General features: G+C 37.8%; 1 protein-coding gene across 7 annotated transcripts in view; it reads left to right on the top strand.

Moving 5' to 3' along the window:
- TFDP2 (transcription factor Dp-2) overlaps positions 1-18777 on the top strand; it is a 68379-nt gene that overhangs the window by 39487 nt on the left and 10115 nt on the right. For all 7 annotated transcript variants that reach the window (XM_060242291.1, XM_060242290.1, XM_060242288.1 and 4 more), the window contains 6 exons: positions 2950-3071; positions 4941-4988; positions 12751-12913; positions 15974-16117; positions 16463-16531; positions 16904-17055. In XM_060242291.1, the coding sequence (XP_060098274.1) occupies positions 2950-3071; positions 4941-4988; positions 12751-12913; positions 15974-16117; positions 16463-16531; positions 16904-17055 (698 nt within the window). The remainder of the gene's footprint in view (positions 1-2949; positions 3072-4940; positions 4989-12750; positions 12914-15973; positions 16118-16462; positions 16532-16903; positions 17056-18777) is intronic.

Here is an 18777-nt window from a genome sequence, read left to right as displayed (position 1 = left end):
TGAGTGGGGGAGCATGGGGAGGTGTTCTCTCCGCGGGCCAGATTGAGGGCCTCTGCGGGCCGGTTTTGGCCCGTGGGCCGGACTTTTGACATCCCTGCTTTTATTCTTAAACTATTCATGTTTCTTGTTCCAAGTGACCTTTGCATAATATAAAGAAAAGTTTCTTTGAGAGAGAATAACTTAATTAATTTTTGTTTTGTTTTTTAACGACGATACTTTTGGAAATTTAGTGTAAATAATCATTCTTGGACAGCAGAAAAATTGTATTAATGTTATGAACATGGTGAATGACGTTTTCTAAGCCAATAGGTCAGAGAACACCGTCTGCTATCAAGGGTGTGTGTATTTTAATTGGCACTCTAACAGAGAAGGTGTCCTCTTGATAGAACAGCATCTGACTGACATCATGATCCCATGCTGACTTTATTGCACAAGAGAGATCCTCACGGGTGTAACAAGCTTTGCAAAATCATGCTGTGTTTGTGGACTGTAATGCATAATAAAGAAAATATATTTTCTATGTAAGGACTAAATGTAATGGTTTACTCACGATCCTACAAAATGTGCCCATCCTTAGTATGATTTTCCCAAAGCCTCTTAGTGTTTCCAGCTCTAGTGGAATATAGATGGGGAATACTTCACAGAAAAGATAGCTGTGCTGCTGTATCCCTTCCAACTTTTTTTTTCATTATTTATTTATTTCTGTGGATTTATATTCCACTCTTTCCCAAATTGTTTTCAGGAAGGATTCCAACATATCAAACAGTAAAACCAATAATTACACTATTACAATAAAACAGTTAAAAATTAAAACAGTTAAGCCAGTAACAGTGTGGATAGTGTGGACACTTAAATACACAGCCTGGTGTCCAAAGATGCCAACTATATTGGCCCAATTTTCTCCTCAGTCCAGATGGTAATCGGTATTGGTGGTATCAATGTTGGAAGGCCAGTTAGATGGTATAGCAAGATAGGGGACGCCCACCTGTCTAAGCCAAAGGCCTGGCGGAACAGCTCCATCTTATAGGCCCTCCAGAGTGGCAACAGATCTGAGAGGGTCTGAACCTCTATGGGGAGCTGATTCCACCAGGTTGGGGCCAGGGCCGAAAAAGCCCTGGCCCTGGTCGAGGCAAGGCGAACGTCCCTTGGGGCAGGGATGGTCAGAAGATGTTTAGTGGCCAATTGTAATGGCCTCCGGGGCTCAAATGGGAAGAGACGGTTCTTCAGGTATGCTGGTCCCAGGCTGCACAAGGCTTTGAATGTCAGTACTAATATCTTGAAGCGGATCCGGTACTTGATTGGCAGCCAGTGCAGGCTGTGCAGCATCAGCCGACTGATCGCCCATACAGGTTTAAAAACGTTTGTGTGAAGAACAGGTTGTGTTTCACTTCCTGCCCAAAATGCAATACTGTTATTTTTTTCACTGACAAAATATTATAGCTTTAGTGCTGCAGTATCCTCACAATAGGAGCATAATCTTGAGCAAAAAAATGTAGGTTATGTGTGCCACAAATGAGAAAAATCTGCATTTCCAGTGGTAGGAAAATAGGTGCATGGAAAGGCTCTGATCATGTGTTACAACTGAACTGTTGATTTCATGTGAATGTTCTGTGGTTAATCTTTTTAGCAATAACACACATGCTTTGGTTGTTTTCTCTTCCCTCACTTTTTAAAATGTATTCATGTGATCATTTGGGCCTGAGTAGACCTTGCTGATAAAATCTGTCAGTGATGATAAAGGAGTGGGCATGTTTATGTGAACATCTTAGGATCAACTGCTTTGTGGCAAGGATGAATAGTTGGTATATTTTTTCCATTTTGTTTTTGTATATGTTAATAATTTTTGTTTCACTGTCTGGAAATATATGGGTTCTGAAAAGTCAAAGGTTATCAAAACAAACTTCCTGTAATCTGTAGATGACCTCACTTCGTATCTTTTAGAGAAACTTTTCAAAAGCTGTTAGGTTCTCCACTCTGAACTTTAACCGTACCTGTAACACTAAACTCCAAAAAAAAGAGAGAAGCGTCAAAGCCAGATTTCTTTGGCTATGTGGAATAATAATCAGATCATATTAGAAACGCCTTGCTCAAAAAAGAACTCAGACTGCCCCACATAACCTTAATGGGAAGGAAACAGAACTCTTCCTTGCCCCAGTACACTCTTATGATCTTCTGAAGATCTTCCTTCATGATAGGGCAGTTGTGGTCCAAATGAGTTGTAAATACAAGGGATGCATGCAGAGGAACAACAGTTGATATGGATCCCACATTTCCTATAGCTGCAGGGTTGCTAACTTTGCCCATCTGTAACTTTCACTGATGATGGAAAACAAGGATGTTCTGTGACTTACAGAATATTTCAGTTACAGATGTGGTAAACGGTGTGTAAGAATAAGCCTTGTGGTCCACTATGCATGGAACCTTCAAAGTGAACAAATCCTACATGCATTTGTGTAGTACTACTAGATTCTATTGGGTAATGCTTAAGGGAGGTTTGTATTTCTTGCCTGGAACTTTGACATCTTTACTTACTGTCCCATTAACTTATCTCCAACATTTCCCCCCTCAATACACCTCTATACTGATAACGTTTCTAATTAGTTTTCTCTTGCCTTCAGTAAATTCAACCCCTCGTTAGGCTTACACCTCAGATTTTTCATGAATGTGTGGAAAAAAGTAGAACTGGTCAGTAGAGTGTGTTGTGTTGTCTTGGTGTGTGCTCTGGGACAGTGCCATCCCCATTCCTGGTAGCTGATTATTTTGTTTCATGCACTTTGCAGTTGAAGTGCAATTTGTTGACGTGGGCTGTTTTATCTTTAACTCAACACATGTCCTTTGAAGCAATGTCTGGTATTCTTATTTTTGTTTAAATTCTAATCTGTTTTCATTTGTACTCTGCATACAGAATACTTTGCAGAGGTTAATTGTTTTTATATCTAATTTTCATAGATTATAAGCACACCACAAAGACTGGCCAATTCAGGACGTGTTCTGATTGGAAATTCGTATACCACAGTGCCAGCCATGGTCACTCAGACTGACATAACAGAAGCCACTGGCTGGGTCCCAGGGTAAATAACCTATTTGTCTTTTCTCATTCCCGTATGCTTATTTCAAGTTCCTTTGTTTTTTTTCATAGCTCAGGGAGTTGGCTTATTTGTGTGTTGGTGACTTCTTGACTCTTGTGTGAGGACATGTTACTACTTGACTTTGGTCAAGGGTTATTAAGATACATCATTTATATATAGATTGATGAGGGAACAATCAGGATGCTTTGTACAACTAAAACAAGCCTTTACTATTTCTGTGAATGTTTGTTTAGTTTCTGCCACTATGAAAGTTTGTATGAAATGCTTCTCAGTAAGTGGGAGGAGGGGAAAAGATGTTCAGCAAGAGTGGAAAAATTTAATGCCTGATTACTTAGTAAGTATAGCACAGCTGGTTTTTCCAACGTTGGTTTCTTGATGGTGAAAAATATATGTTCACAGTTAAGTAGCAGGACTTTTCTTTGACTGTAAACTTGCTAGTGACTGTGTCATTTATCCTTGTATGTGGGAATCTTGTGTTCAGTGTATTAATACTTATCACTTACTGCAGAGCATATGCACACTTTTCTATCCTAAGTTACCCAGAAACTCCATCTTGTTTATAATCTGAATAATAAAAACTGTTGAAGTCTCTTTCCTCCAGAAATAGAGGAAACATGATGAAGAAAAGCATTTACCCTCCAAAGTGGGCAGTAATTTTTAAATGTAATTTATTTTCTAGCTGCCTTGATTGCAGTGGGCAGAAGGAAAGAGTGGTTTGTGCACCTGAGATATGAATTCAAAATTACAGTTTTGCTTACTAATTAGTGTAAACAACAACCTTTAATGGCATACGTACTAATTAGTGTTTCTTTGGCTGGGGCAGGGAAGAAAGCAGGATAAGTATATGTATTTCAGTAAATGTCTATGTGTGTGCGTGTTAAGTGCTGGCAAGTCTCTTCTAACTTATGGTGACTCTATGAATTAATTACTTTTTGTTAACAGCCTTGGTCAGGTCTTGAAAACTGAAGACTGGTTTCCTTGACGGATTCCTAATCATTTCATGTTGGGTTTTCCTTTTTTTCCTTTTGCCTTTAATTCTTCCGAGCATTATTGTCTTTTCTAGAGACTCTTGTCTTCTCATAATATGACCAAGGTATGATAGGCTCAGTTTGGTCATATTAGCTTCTAGGCAGAGTTGAGGTTTGATTTGATCTAGAACCCACTGCTCTGTCTTTTTGGTGGTCCATATGGTATCTGCAAAACTCCTTCAGCACCACAATTCAAAAGAATCAACTTTCTTTACTGTCCAACTTTTGCACCTATACATGGGGAATAATGTGTTATGAATTGATCTTGGTTGCCAGCAGCATATCGTTACACTTAAGGATCTTTTCTAGCACTTCCCAGTCTCAGTCATCTTCTGATTTCTTGGTTGCAGTCTTCCTTTTGATGGATGATTTGAACCAAGGAATAGAAAAAGTTGAACAATTTCAATTTTGTCACCATCAACTTTAAAGATATGTAATTCCCCAGTAGTCAAGTTTTGCCTTCTTGATGTTAAAGTGTAATCCTGTCTTGGCACTTTCTGCTTTAACCATCACCAGCATTCATTTCAGGTCTTCACAATTTTCTGCCAGTAATGTGTGTGTGTCTCAAATTATTAATGTCTCTTCTGCCAATTTGCACTCTGCTTTCATCTAAATGTAATCCAGCTTTCCTTACGATATGTTCTGCATATAGATAGGGAGGTAAAATATATCCTTGTACTGACACCTTTGCCCAATTGGAAACCATTCTGTTTTTCCATATTCTGTCCTCACAGTAGCCTGTTGTTCAGAGTATAAATATGACTAAAAATAGGTGATACTGTGTTCATGTTTTAATTCTTTCGTTCTTTCAATGTATTCAAAGGGACAGAAAACGAACTCGAGACTTTATGGAAACAGATTTTTCAGAAAGGTATGTGTCGCTGTTGATATGTAATGAACTTTGTTCTCCTAATCAAATCTGCCTTGAGTCTCAACAAGAAAGATGGACTATAAATTCATTTATTAAAATATTTTCCCCTACCTGTTTTCTTGGTTCAGAGTGGTTTATAGTAATTAAAGTATTACAAGTTAAAACCAAAATAAAATAACAAACCCTAAAGATCACGCGCGCCCCCCCCCCCCAGCAAAGGGATTCTTGCTGTTCATAGCCCATCAAGAACCCTGTCAAATGAACAGGCCTTGCAACAGCTCCTAAAGCTTCCCAATGAGAAGGCTCCCCTCACCTGTTTGGGGAGCCCATCCCACAGAGTGGGCGCCATAATGGAAAAGGCTGGAGCTCTGGTCACTGCAAGGTGTTCCACTCTTAAGGTTGTGACAGCCTGAAGCTGGTGGTAGGTACACTGGAACATATCGGAGGAGGCAGTCCTTCAGATATGTGGGGCCCAGGCCATGAAGGTTATAACCAGCATCATTGGTTGAACTAAGAAACAAGCAGGCAGCTGATGTAGTTGTTTCATAATGGTCAACATATGCTCCCATTGGCTGCCTGCTGCTAATAGACGACCCTTTGAGGAGATTTAACTTGGCTAAAAGGGAGTCCGGGGGGGGGGCTCCTTTGAGGGGTTTCCGGAGAAGAGATGCATTTTCATCATCTGCAGAAGTTTTCAGTCACTTATTTGACATAAGCTCGACAGAATCCTAACCTTGGACATTACTAAACACCTAAAGCTACACAAGACCGGTGTGGACCTGGATAACTTATAGAAAAGGTACAGATTACTATCTTTCATTCCGGGACTATTTAAAGTTAAACAGAATAAATTCCAAAGGTGGGAAATGGAAATCTAGAAAGCTTGGAAGAAGAAGGGATGAAGAGGTGAAATTTGGACTTTTTAAATTTAAAGGACAGTGCTAAAAAGTGAGAAGGAATTTATTGTTTAGTCTACTTGCGGTTTTGAAAAAAGAGCACCATCGTCATAGACCTGCAGCATACACAGTCAACACAGGAAGTACGTCAAGTATCGTGAGATCTCTCTACCAGCGAAAACGGGATTTGGTGGCAAGTAAAGCAGGAAGCGTTAGATGAAAAGCCTACTCTAGGACTATAATACCATAGAAAAACATCGGCAGCCATTGCAAGGAGGTCAAAATTAAAATAACAATTTTAAGGTGTTCAGGACATTAATAATTGTCGGAAACAATTAAGATGGTGATGAAAAGATAAATACTATTGGACATTATTGTCAATATTGGACTTTAGAAGCTTTTAAAGGAATTTTTTTTTAAAGGGAAGTAGAAAGTCGCGACCGCCATTTTGAAAGAAAATTAATATCTCAGCCTAGGAAGCTCTGAGGACGGCGAAATCAGGCTTGTTGGGAAAAGCAAGCTCTAATCTTCGGAATTTGATAGTTGAATTTTAATTTGGTGAGAACAAATTTTTTGGTGTTTTTAAATGTCAGAGCACAAGCAAACCCATACAAGGGCTACCTCTCTGGAGAAAATGCAGGAACAATTAGAGGCAATGGAGGCTAGAATGATGAAAGGTATGAAAGACATGATAACTGCCTCTAAGAAAGAAATTATAGAAGAGATTAAAAAAGATATTGAGAATCTCAGAAATGAGACTGAGGAAACATCTGAAGGTTGAAGGGAAAATGAAAGTACATGATTCCACCTTGTTGAAAATACAGGGAAAAGTGGCAATCCATGACTGCAAATTGATGGAAACTCAGATACGTCTGAGAGGAGTACCTAAAAAGGAAGAGAGTGACTTGAAAGAATATATAATAAAAATAATTGCAGAATTTTTGGAGGAAGATCCTGAGGAGTCTAAAAATATGTATGACTATATGTACAGAGTGAACTCATTCTATGCCAAGAAAATAAATTACCAAGAGATGTGGTCATAAAATATATAACAAAAGAAATGGTGAAAAAGATTATGAACAAAAATTTTGAAAAGACATTGATTGTGGCAGGTAGCAGAGTAAGAATCATGAAGGAATTACCAAGGCAAGTGATAAATGACAGAAGAACGTATAAAAAACTCACAGAGAAATTACGGGACAATGAAATGAGGTATAGATGGACAATACCTGAAGGTTTGAGCTTTGAACTTCAGGGAAAAAGAATTACAATTACAAATGAACAGGAACTGCGTAGATTTTATGAAGAACATAAAGAATTTGCACCATGATGGATTACAAATTATTATCTTGGAATGTAAATGGAACTGCGTAGATTTTATGAAGAACATAAAGAATTTGCACCATGATGGATTACAAATTATTATCTTGGAATGTAAATGGACTAAATTTACCACAAAAAAGAAGGGCAACATTTCATTGGATTAAAAAGCAAAATTGTAACATAGTTTGTCTACAAGAAGTACATATAAAACAGAATGATTATAAATTTTTATGGAATAAACAATTGGGATTAGAATTTTATTCCCTGGCTGAGCAGAAAAAAAGGGGAGTGATTTTTTATGTTAAACAGGAATTGGATGTGAAATTAGTACTTAAAGATAAAAATGGAAGATTTGTAGCAGTAGAAATAAATTTGAATGGGAAAAAACGTTATTGGGAATGTACGTGCCAAATGGAGCGAAAGATGTATTTTTTAAGGATATTACACAACAACTTGATGAATTGACGAATGATCAAGTTTTGATAATGGGGGACTTTAATGGAACAATTCAGAATGTATTGGATAGATCTGGACAAAATAATAGAAGGAAAATTGCCAAAATCTTTTTTTGAACTGGTTAAACAAGAAAATCTGAAGATATATGGAGGAAATTTTATCCTGATGTACGGGACTATACATTCTTTTCAGCAGGACATAACTCTTTTTCAAGAATTGACATGCTGTGGGGCACTAAGGATTTGGGCCTTATAACAAAGAAAATTGAGATTTTGCCTAAAATAGGAGCTGATCATAACCCTATAATGTGGATTACAAATTCATTGAAAAAAATCAAAAAGATGGAGATTAAAAGGATTTACTACAGAATATAGATATAGTGACATCTCTAGAAAACGAGACCAAAGCTTTCTTCCAAATAAACGATAGAGAAGATATTGAATTCCAGACGGTGTGGGATGCCTATAAGGCAGTAATAAGAGGAATATTGATAACATTGAACAACAAAGATAAGAGGGCAAAAGATAAACAGATATTGGACATTCAAAATGAAATAAAGAAAAAAGGTGAATTAAGGAAAAGACCAGGGAAAAAGAAAATTATGAGAGAGATCACTATATTACAAACACAAATGAGACATTTGTTAAATAAAGAATTGGAATGGAATTTGAAAAAATTAAATAAACCTGGAAAGTACCTGGCCTGGCAATTGAAAAAAAAAGAGAGAAAGTAAAATTATCAGTAAGATTGTGGTGGAAGGAAGAGAGATGGTGCATCAAGAAGGAATAAAAAGGGAATTTTTTAAATATTATGCTAAACTATTTAAGGGTGTTAAAATAAAGAAAGAAAAGATGGAACTATATTTACAAAATATTAAAATAGCACCCTTAACAAAATATGAAAAAGGTTTTGAATGTGCCAATTGAAAGAAGAGAGATTGAAGCAGCGATCAATGCAATGGAAATTGGAAAAGCTCCTGGGCCAGATGGATATACAGCTAATTTTTTTAAAACATTTAAAGAGGAATTAATACCAAAGCTCCAAAAATTGATGAACATGATAAGATTAAAAGGTAAAATACCAAATACATGGAAAGAAGCAGTGATTTCATTAATTCCAAAAAAAGATAGAGATGTCACGAATGTAAAAAATTATAGACTGATTTCATTATTGAACAATGACAGAATACTGTCAGAACGATTTAAGCAATATTTGATAAACTTTATAAAGGAAGATCAAGCAGGATTTCTCCCCAAAAGACAGATAAGAGACAATATTAGGACTGTTGTAAATATTGTAGAATATTACGCAAGACATCCAGAAAAGGAAGTAGCATTATTCTTTGCGGATGCAGAGAAAGCATTTGACAATCTAAACTGGGACTTTGTTTACAGTAATGGAGAAAATGGAGTTGGGAGAAGAATTTATAAGGATGATAAAAGCAATATATACTGAACAACGTGCAAGGCTATGTATAAATGCAGACCTTACAGAAGATATGATAGTTAGTAAAGGTACAAGACAAGGATGTCCGCTCTCTCCACTGTTGTTTATAATGACACTTGAAATTTTGCTGATGCAAATTCAAAAAGACAAAGAAATAGAAGGATCAAAAATAAAAGGTTTTACCTATAAATATAGAGCATTTGCAGATGATATAATGTTTATAAATGAAAATCCAACTCAAGTAATACCCTTGCTGTTAGCTAAAATACAAGAATATGGAGAATTGGCGAGATTTTATATAAATAAAGAAAAATCAAAAATTTTATGTAAGAATATGCAAGTAAGTAAGCAAAAGGAGTTACAAAAGCTAACAGGTTGTGAAGTTACTTCGAAGGTAAAATATTTGGGTGTGGAGATTACAATGAAGAATATTGATTTGTTTAAAAATAATTATGAGAAGCTATGGCATAAAATGGATGAAGATAAAATGGAATAAACTTAATTTGTCATTGCTGGGAAGAATTGCTGCAATTAAAATGAACATTTTACCAAGAATAATGTATTTATTTCAAACTATTCCGATTGTGAAGGACAGTAAACAGTTTAACAGATGTCAGAGGAAGATCTCAGAATATTGAGTGGGCAGGGAAGAAACCAAGGATCAAAATGAAAAATTTAACAGATGCAAAAGAGAGAGGAGGATTCCAATTACCAGATTTAAAACTATATCATGAAGCAGTCTGCTTAGTGTGGATAAAAGAATGAGTGATGCTACTAAACAGAAAAGTTTTGATGTTGGAAGGTCATGGAAATAAATTCGGCTGGCATGCTTATATGTACTATGGAAAAAAGAAGATAGATGTTTTTTTTTTCTCTCACCATTATATGAGAAATAATCTGTTGAATATGTGGATGAAATATAAGAAATATGGTGATGAAAGGAAACCGTTATGGATAGTGCCAGCAGAAGTGATAAAAATAACTGCTGAAGTGAGTGAAGAAAAGTGGTTGTCATAATCCGCTATTAAAAATACAAGGCGATAAAATAGAGCTGAAAACTGCAAAAGAGTTTAACAATAAATATGACTGGTTTCAAATGCAACTCCATCTGAAGCGGGCAAGGCAGTTGGCCCCTTTCCTTGAGCGCCGGGACCTCGCAACAGTGATCCACGCAACGGTCACCTCAAGACTAGACTACTGTAATGCCCTCTACTTGGGGCTACCTCTGTGCCGGACCCGGAAATTGCAGCTAGTGCAGAACGCGGCGGCCAGGCTGTTGTTGGGACTCCCGAAACGGGAGCATATACGGCCGGGACTACGTGAACTGCACTGGCTGCCGATTATATACCGGGTCCAGTACAAAGTGTTGGTCGTTACCTTTAAAGCCTTATATGGCCGAGGACCTGCCTACCTGAGGGACCGTCTTTCCCCATATGAACCCCAGAGAGCACTGAGGTCAACGGGGAAAAACCTAATGACTATCCCTGGGCCGAAGGAAGTTAAATATCAGAGCACCAGAATACAGGCCTTTTCGATCGCGGCCCCTACCCTATGGAACCGACTCCCCGAGGAGGTGCGGGCCCTGCGGAGCCTTGAACAGTTCCGCAGGGCCTGCAAGACCATCCTTTTTAAATCAGCATATTCGGACTGCTAAGAAAAATGGTAATTAAAGATCCGCCAATGCGGCCTAAAGATCTATACCGCAGTATAATTGTATTTACTAGACTGGTTTTTATTTTAATGTTTTATTGTTCTATATTGTAATTCTAATGTTTTATTTATTATGGTGTGTTTTTATGGATTGTTGTTAGCCGCCCTGAGCCTGCCAAGGTGGGGGAGGGCGGGATATAAATGAAATTAATAAATAAATAATAAATAAATAAATAAACAAATAAAGAGTTTGGTGGAAAAAGACATTAAAACTGATGGAATAAGAAAAGAACAAACAGAAATGGAAATAGTTCTGCTTGGAGTTAATGAAAAATTAATTTCAAAACTATATAAACTGCTTTTGAAATGGTCTACAGAAGATGTAGTGAAATCTTAAATGATTAAGTGGGCAGTTAATGTAAATAAAGAAATACAGATGGAAACTTGGGAATATCTTTGGAAGAATTCTATAAAGCTTTCAACATGTCAAAGTATTAAAGAGAACTGTTTTTAAATGATGTATAGATGGTATATAACTCCTAAAAAGTTGGCAAAGATGAACAATAAGATGCCAGATGTTGGAAGTGTAAAAAACATGAAGGTTCTTTTTACCATATGTGGTGGACTTGTGAAAGAGCAAAAAAGTATTGGCAGATGATCCAACAAGAAATATCTAGGATCCTGGGATATGAAATCAAGAAAGTTGCAGAGACTTTTCTGTTAGGATTATATATGGAAAAATTTCCAAAAGAAGATAGAACTATAATTTGGTACTTGATCTCAGCTGCTAGGACATTGTATGCGCAATTGTGGAAGCAAGAAAGAATACCAGATAAATGGGATTGGATTATAAAAGTTATAACATGGAGTGAAATGGACAAATTGACAAGAATTTTAAGAGACTATGATCTAGAAACTTTTAAGTTGGAGTGGAAGAAGTTTAGAAGTTATATAGAAAAAGAATGGAAAATAAAAGGACATTGGACAATTTTTGATAATGATTAAGTCTTAAAAGAAAGAAAAATAGAAATTTTTGTTTTATTAGAATTTTAAGTATATAACACTGGTGGGGGTCAAGTAACGGGGGGAGGAGGGGTTAGAAAAGGACTTAGCTGGTGGCTGTCCAGATCTAGCAGACAGCAGGCATAAATCATGTCTTCTGCTTTCTTTCATGCTGCTGGCTCCAGTTACTCAGCCAGACATCTAACCCTGGGTGCTAGCCCACTAAGCTTGTAACAGCAAAATTGGGAGAACAACTCCCCCCCCCCCTTTCCCCAGTGTGGCTTTCACATGGGAAAATGGTTAGGGTACTAGTCTAGGCCAAATTAAGAAGGTGTTCCTCACATTCTGTATGGCTGCAGATAACCTGGACCCAGGTCTTGAAAAACAGTAACATGCAGTTTGACCTTCAGTCTAATTAATGTTGTGGGATAACTGGGCACATGCATTTACTTATTCCGAAAACATGCATGTAGCCTCTCCAGGGAGCCTGCTTATGAAGATTTACTAAGAAAAATGTAATAAAATCATAAAACATTTAGCATCCTAAAATGATCTCATAAAACAATCCTCAGTATAAGCAGACTGTAACAATAATTTTAAGAGATCAAGCCCCTTAGTTCGAAGCCTGGGTAAAAAGCAGTGTTGGGCCTGGGGCTTAAAAGAGTATGATAGGCACCAAGCAGGCTTCAAGAAAAGGGCATTCTATGGGCAAGATACCACAACTGTAAATGCCCCATCTCTGCAGACAGTTCCTGAAATGTAGATCCTTATAGTTAACATTCCAAAGGATTTAGCGCATTGAAAATCATATGTAGCATGAGAGAAAGAGGATGAAGTTGAAATCATGTGGTTGGTTTTATTACATATTCATGTTACCATTCCCCCCCCCCCCCAAGTAAAAACTTCAGGTACCACACTGTCAGCTACCACAAAGTCTATTTATTAATCTTTATTGCTTAGTTTAAATCTGTTTTTTGTCTTTTCTGTAGTAAAAGAAGTAAAAAAGGAGATAAGAATGGCAAGGGCCTAAGGCATTTTTCAATGAAAGTGTGTGAAAAGGTTCAGCGTAAAGGAACAACATCGTATAATGAAGTTGCAGATGAACTGGTATCAGAGTTTACAAATTGTAATAGGCACTTAGCGACAGGTTCAGTAAGTATCGTGCAACACATTCTTTTTTTGATCTTGCCTGACAAGCTGCAGTCAACTTTCTTAAGATCAAAATGAAATGGGTAGCTTGATATATTGATTATTCATGGTGGTCGAGGGCAAGTTCTGTCAGAGTGTTATAGGAAGCTGGAAGGGAGCAGAGGTGTTTGCTTTCATGCTGCATTTCCTCCAAACAGGACAACAGTTTTGAATGACATGAGTAACTTGTGTCTGAAGTGACCTTTGCTGTTATAAACATGTTGCTTCAAGATGATTTCATGGCTTGTGTCAAGGCAACCATTTGGTAGAGAGATTATACAGATAGATGTTCTAGCACTCATTGCAGATGTCTTATTGCAGAATATATGATCGGACTGGTTAATTCTAATTGAAGTCTCGCAAAATATTTTGTCAAAATACAGACAGTGGGAGACGTAGGAGCTGGTCTTCATAAGGCCTAAAAACACCCTGGTGAATGTTGGCATAGGGGTAGGGAGTAGGGATGGGCACAGATTGTGAGAATGAAGGTTTGTTTTGGTTTGTGGAGCCTCATCAACCACAAATCTTCCCATTTACTGAAACAGTTTGTTTTTGAAAGCTTGTGATGTGGGAGAATGGACCCCCAGTGGGCGAGAGACATCAAACTTGCAACAAGTCTTCAGCTTTAAAAGGAGATTGCCTCCCCCCCCTTCCTTCTGAACCTCCAATCCTTGACTTCCAGGCCTTCCGGGGGTCCCTTTTTTTGGCCTTACCTCATCCACCAGCCTCCCTCTGACTGCCGCACAGGCTGGTTTCCTGAAATTCCTGCCTCTTCTGTGAAAAGGAGATTGCCTTCCCCTTCCCCACCCAAACCTCAGAACTCTACCTCCTCTCTCTTCTGCGCCACTGGTGCATACCCGTCCTCTGTCTCTCCCTTATCTCCTTTCAACCCCTGACTTGGGTTCTTTCACACATTCCTCCATGCCCTCAGGTCCCACAAGGGCTACTTTTGTTTGGCATTTGGAGGACCACTGTTGGTGTTTCCAGGACTGCAGATGTCCACCCCACCCATTGGTTTGATTATTGATTGGTGCTAGCATGTCTGCGCAAAAACCACATGAACTTCTGTAAAAACCACGGAGGTTCATGGGAGGTTCATTGCAAGCATGATCGCATGACCCTCAGCTCACAAACCAGGCGATTTTTGTGATGAATTTAGGTTTGTGACAAGGTCCATGCCCATCCTTAGAGGGGGAGTATTTGTAAGCATACTACAGACTTTTTTTACAAGCTGCTGCCTTGTGTATTCTTGCCAAGGTAGGATAGCCCTATGTCTGCTAGCAGTTCAGGAAGATGGTGGTGGCAATATAGCTTAAGTGAAAATTTCCACATGATAGCTATATATTCACGTCCAGAGTTTTCTTCATCACTCCATGTCTTTCTTTGGGTACATGTTTCTACTCTGTGATGAACTGGAACTGAACAAAGCTAGGAACCATGCACTGTCTTTTTTTTTTACACTTGTGAACACTTGTGGCAATGGACTTGGGCATCCACGCAAGCCTGCTTCTGATGTGGACAAGAGAAGTGGTTGAGGGGGAAACAGAAACACATTGTTTTATTGCTCAGCCTTGGCAAAGGGGCTACATGCCTTCCTCTCTTCATTCCCATGTGCTGAGCTCTCCATAATGAACTGACCATAAGTTGCAGGCAGGCTGAAAAGGAGCTTTATGTTAGTTTCTAATATTCACTATCAAGTTATTTAACATGAGTTAAATAGTGCACATTCAGCTTGTTATAGTTTATTGCTTACTATCAATATATGAAAACATGTTTCTATTGATCTTTCAGTCTGTTCATATATTCCCTTTAATTTTTTAAATAAAAAGATAGAAATTAAACTGTATAGCCAAAACATGTTGAAACACTTCAGTACGTTAACAATTCTGAATTCAAGAAAGTTCAAAATTCTATTAAAGCTAGCCAGTCTAATAAATGAACTATATGCTCAGTTCAAGCTTTGGATAAAATCTAGAGTGCTTTATTAATGGTCATGAACACTGTATACAAAATAAGGATACACTGTATACAGAATATGTACGCTATTTGTATATTTATAAATTTGATTTCTTAACCGCCTTCCCCCATAGCTGGAGCTCAGAGCAGTGTACACCATTCGAAAAATACAATTGTAAGCAGATTTTAAAAGTTACAGCAGTAAAACAATTACAGTGACCATTGCAGATGGCATCTAAAACCAGGGTTATCCTTACTCCAAGGGGAGGGAAGGAAGAAAGGCCAGGCTAAATGAAGACCGTTGTTGTCCTCAATTATAGGCCTGATGGAATATCTCTGCCTTACAGGCCCTTGGAACTGGGCTAGGTATCACAGGACACAAATGTCATTTGGCAGAAACCCACCAGATGTAAAAGTGTATATAAAGTGCATGTGGATTCCCAAATTATTTTTATCATGACAAAGGAGACATGCATAATTTAACATGTATTCTTAAATTTTCCATATTACCGTTTGGAAAATGTCACACTAGTTGTTTATTTCTTACAGCTGGTAGGAGCAAAGTCTGCTAACTTAGTGTCTTGATTCCAAAAAGCACAACTGTCACTTAAACCTTGATGATATCAAATGTCTAGACCAGGGGTGGCCAAACTTACTTAATGTAAGAGCCAGACAGAATAAACATCAGATGTTTGAGAGTCGCAAAACAGAAACATCAGATGTTTGAGATCTGAAAGACAGGAAGGAAGGAAGCAAATAGATGGGGGGGAGGTGGAAAGAAAGCAACTTTGACTTTAAATGCATTCTTCAAGCTGCCAGCCAACAGGGCAGTGGAGGCTTGGAGAGCCACACAATATGTTTGAAAGATCCACGTGTGACTCCCAAGCCAATCTGGCCACCCCTGGTCTAGACATAGGCTTATTCCTTGCATAGGATGGCCCAAATATAATAGTGGGAAGGGAGAGGAGGCTAGAAAGCTAGCTGATACATTTTTTAAAAAACAAAATTTAAAAACATATTGATATCTGTGTGAAGTTGATATATATAATAGTGTTGTATTTTAATCAGGCTTATGATCAGAAGAATATTAGACGGAGAGTTTACGATGCACTCAATGTATTGATGGCAATGAACATTATTTCAAAGGAGAAAAAAGAAATCAGATGGCTAGGTCTTCCTACGAATTCAGCTCAGGAATGTCAGCATCTGGAGGTGAGGCAGTAATGGGATATACATGTTGCTCAGCTAAAAAGGGAACATATCTGAAATCTAATTATTTCAAGTCTTGCCTTTATAGTAAAGGAGTAGTATTCTAGACTAACAATTTTGATGAACTATGGCATTTATTATGCTTTAGTAGTGACCCAAGTGAGATAAAAGGTCCTGAAATAATTTGAATGAGGTCCTGGAAGAATCTGAATATATCTGGCAACTTTGCAATGTATGCTGCGTGTGCTGTGATTTACTTCCCCAAAATGATTTATTTCCTCACAACATAAGTGTGTCATTAATCTGTATGTTGTTTTGTGTCCTTGATTTTGCATTTGTTCTTTTAAGGTTGAGAAACAGCGACGTATAGAACGAATAAAACAGAAGAGAGTTCAGCTGCAAGAGCTTCTACTGCAGGTGAAATTTGCAGAATTTTACTTGCAAATGGTGTTGCTTACCATAATAAACTTGCTGTCTCAGTCATTCCTTTTTGAAAAATGAATTCCTGCTGCATGATATACAGGCACATTCGCATTGGTGAGCTATAGATTCCACCTTCACATTGGTGCACTATAGAGTCCATGCCAAACTCTGCCATCACCTTGTGAAATGACATTTTTAAAATTAAATTTTATACAGCGGATTTGATATTCCATAGTTTAAAAAACCTGCTGTTGCTGGGCTGCTGGAGCATTGCTGTAACTCAGCATGATTTTATCACATTCTGAGATAGTAGCCTAGGAAAGATTAGGTTTGTTAAAATCTCATCATCTTCACTTCTTTTTGCAGCAAATTGCTTTCAAAAATTTGGTACAAAGAAATCAACAAAATGAGCAGCAGAATCAGAGCCCTCCAGCTTTGAACTCTACCATACAACTGCCTTTTCTAATAATAAACACAAGCAAAAGAACAATTATAGATTGCAGCATCTCTCCTGACAAGTGAGTGTGATGTGGAAGCATGCATTTAAACATTCAGTCTATTTTGTAAAAAGTCTGGGAAACTTGTGACAAAAAAAGAGGGTTTGGTTCATTTTTAAAGTATGTAGCTCTTGCATTTAGTCTTGTTTTTTTCTTGCCACCTACTCATTCAGATAGTTCAGCAGCTCATACAAATATAATGATATCTGTCATAAGACACAGTAGAGTTGAATCTTTAAATGCCTTCCAAAAATTGTGGAATTTCCAAAACTGCCATTCTGACAAGAAACCATGTGGGCAGTACGGAATTCCAAAAATTTGATGGGTCAAGTTCCTAACAGAAAATAACATCTTCCACTGACTAATGAATCTCCAGCACTGCTACAGGTTGCAGCAGAAACTTTGAAATGAGACTTGAGAATAGTGATGAGTGCCAACAGAAGCACATCATTGTGACATACAGTCCTGTCATTGCAAAACATGTACATAGGATAACAAGCAGAAGCAAGTCCGAAGTTCAGTGATTTGTTCATGATGCAGAGTGGATTTCACATCTGCCTGGCAGTGGGAAAGTTCATAGAAGAACTGGAAGGTACTCACATCTTGGCATGAGTTGGAATGCTTGTACATGAATCATTGGTTTTATAGCAGGTGCTCATTTAACAGATTTGAAAAGGTACATCTTCTAGTAATCTAGAATCTATTAATTCTGTTCTCTTTGTGACATACCTGATGGAAAAATAAAACAAAGTTAGAGTCCAGTGATATCTTTAAGACCAGCAAAGTTTTATTTGCACATGAAAGCTCATACCTTGAATAAAACTTGGTTGGTCTTAAAGGTGCTACTGGCCTCTAACCTTGTTCTATTGCTTCAGACCAACACAGCTACCCACCTGGATCTATCTTAATGAAAAAATAGGAATTCAAAAAGGATGATTAGATTGGAGAACTGTGAATGCATGTACAAGAACAGTCAGGCAAGCCTGGAAAAACGGCACAATGCTATCTGTCCCCACTTGACATACAATTTCTGAAATATTAGTTAAGTACCAACGATGTCACAAGATAAGGTAGACTGGAAAACAAAAAAGATTATTTGGATTAAGGAAGATAATAGCCCTTTTCTTGTGAAATGTTAAAAACAAAATATATAGGCACAGGTTTTTGGGTATACTTTAAAAAATCTTCTAGCAGCCCAGATGACCTTGAAAAATTTATGCTAGTTTTGTTCCTTATAAAGCTATACTTTTTTATTTTCAATTTGGAATATCAAAAACTATTTTTGAATCTTAGCTATTATGAAGTCATCATATCAACTCATAAATTTGAAAGGAGAACATCTGCCTTAAGGTAGTATGTCAGTAGTAGAGCCTTTGCTTGGTGTGTTGAAGGTCCCAAGTTCAATCCCAACACCACCAGTTTTAAAGAAAGGATCATATGGGAGGTGATGCAAAAAACTACTTCCTGTGAGCTGCTCCCAGTCTTGAGTAGACAATACGGAGCCTTATGGACCAATGGTCTGATTCAGTATGAAACAGCTTCGTATGCAATTCACACATAAGATTAGTTAATTCTGTGCACCTCTGGGCTGTTTTTGTATCCCAAGGATATAACTGTGGTGAGATGAATGTGCAAGCACACTGGTTGTGCCAGCTTACAGGCAACCAGTGGCCTTACAAACAAGCTTCTACATCTGGTGGTGCATTTTCAGGTATGGGATCATCTCTGTCATTGTCACTGCTG

The sequence above is a fragment of the Heteronotia binoei genome, chromosome 6 (assembly GCF_032191835.1).
Source record: "Heteronotia binoei isolate CCM8104 ecotype False Entrance Well chromosome 6, APGP_CSIRO_Hbin_v1, whole genome shotgun sequence".
NCBI lineage: Eukaryota > Metazoa > Chordata > Lepidosauria > Squamata > Gekkonidae > Heteronotia > Heteronotia binoei.
This window is presented reverse-complemented; position numbering and strand designations above follow the sequence as displayed.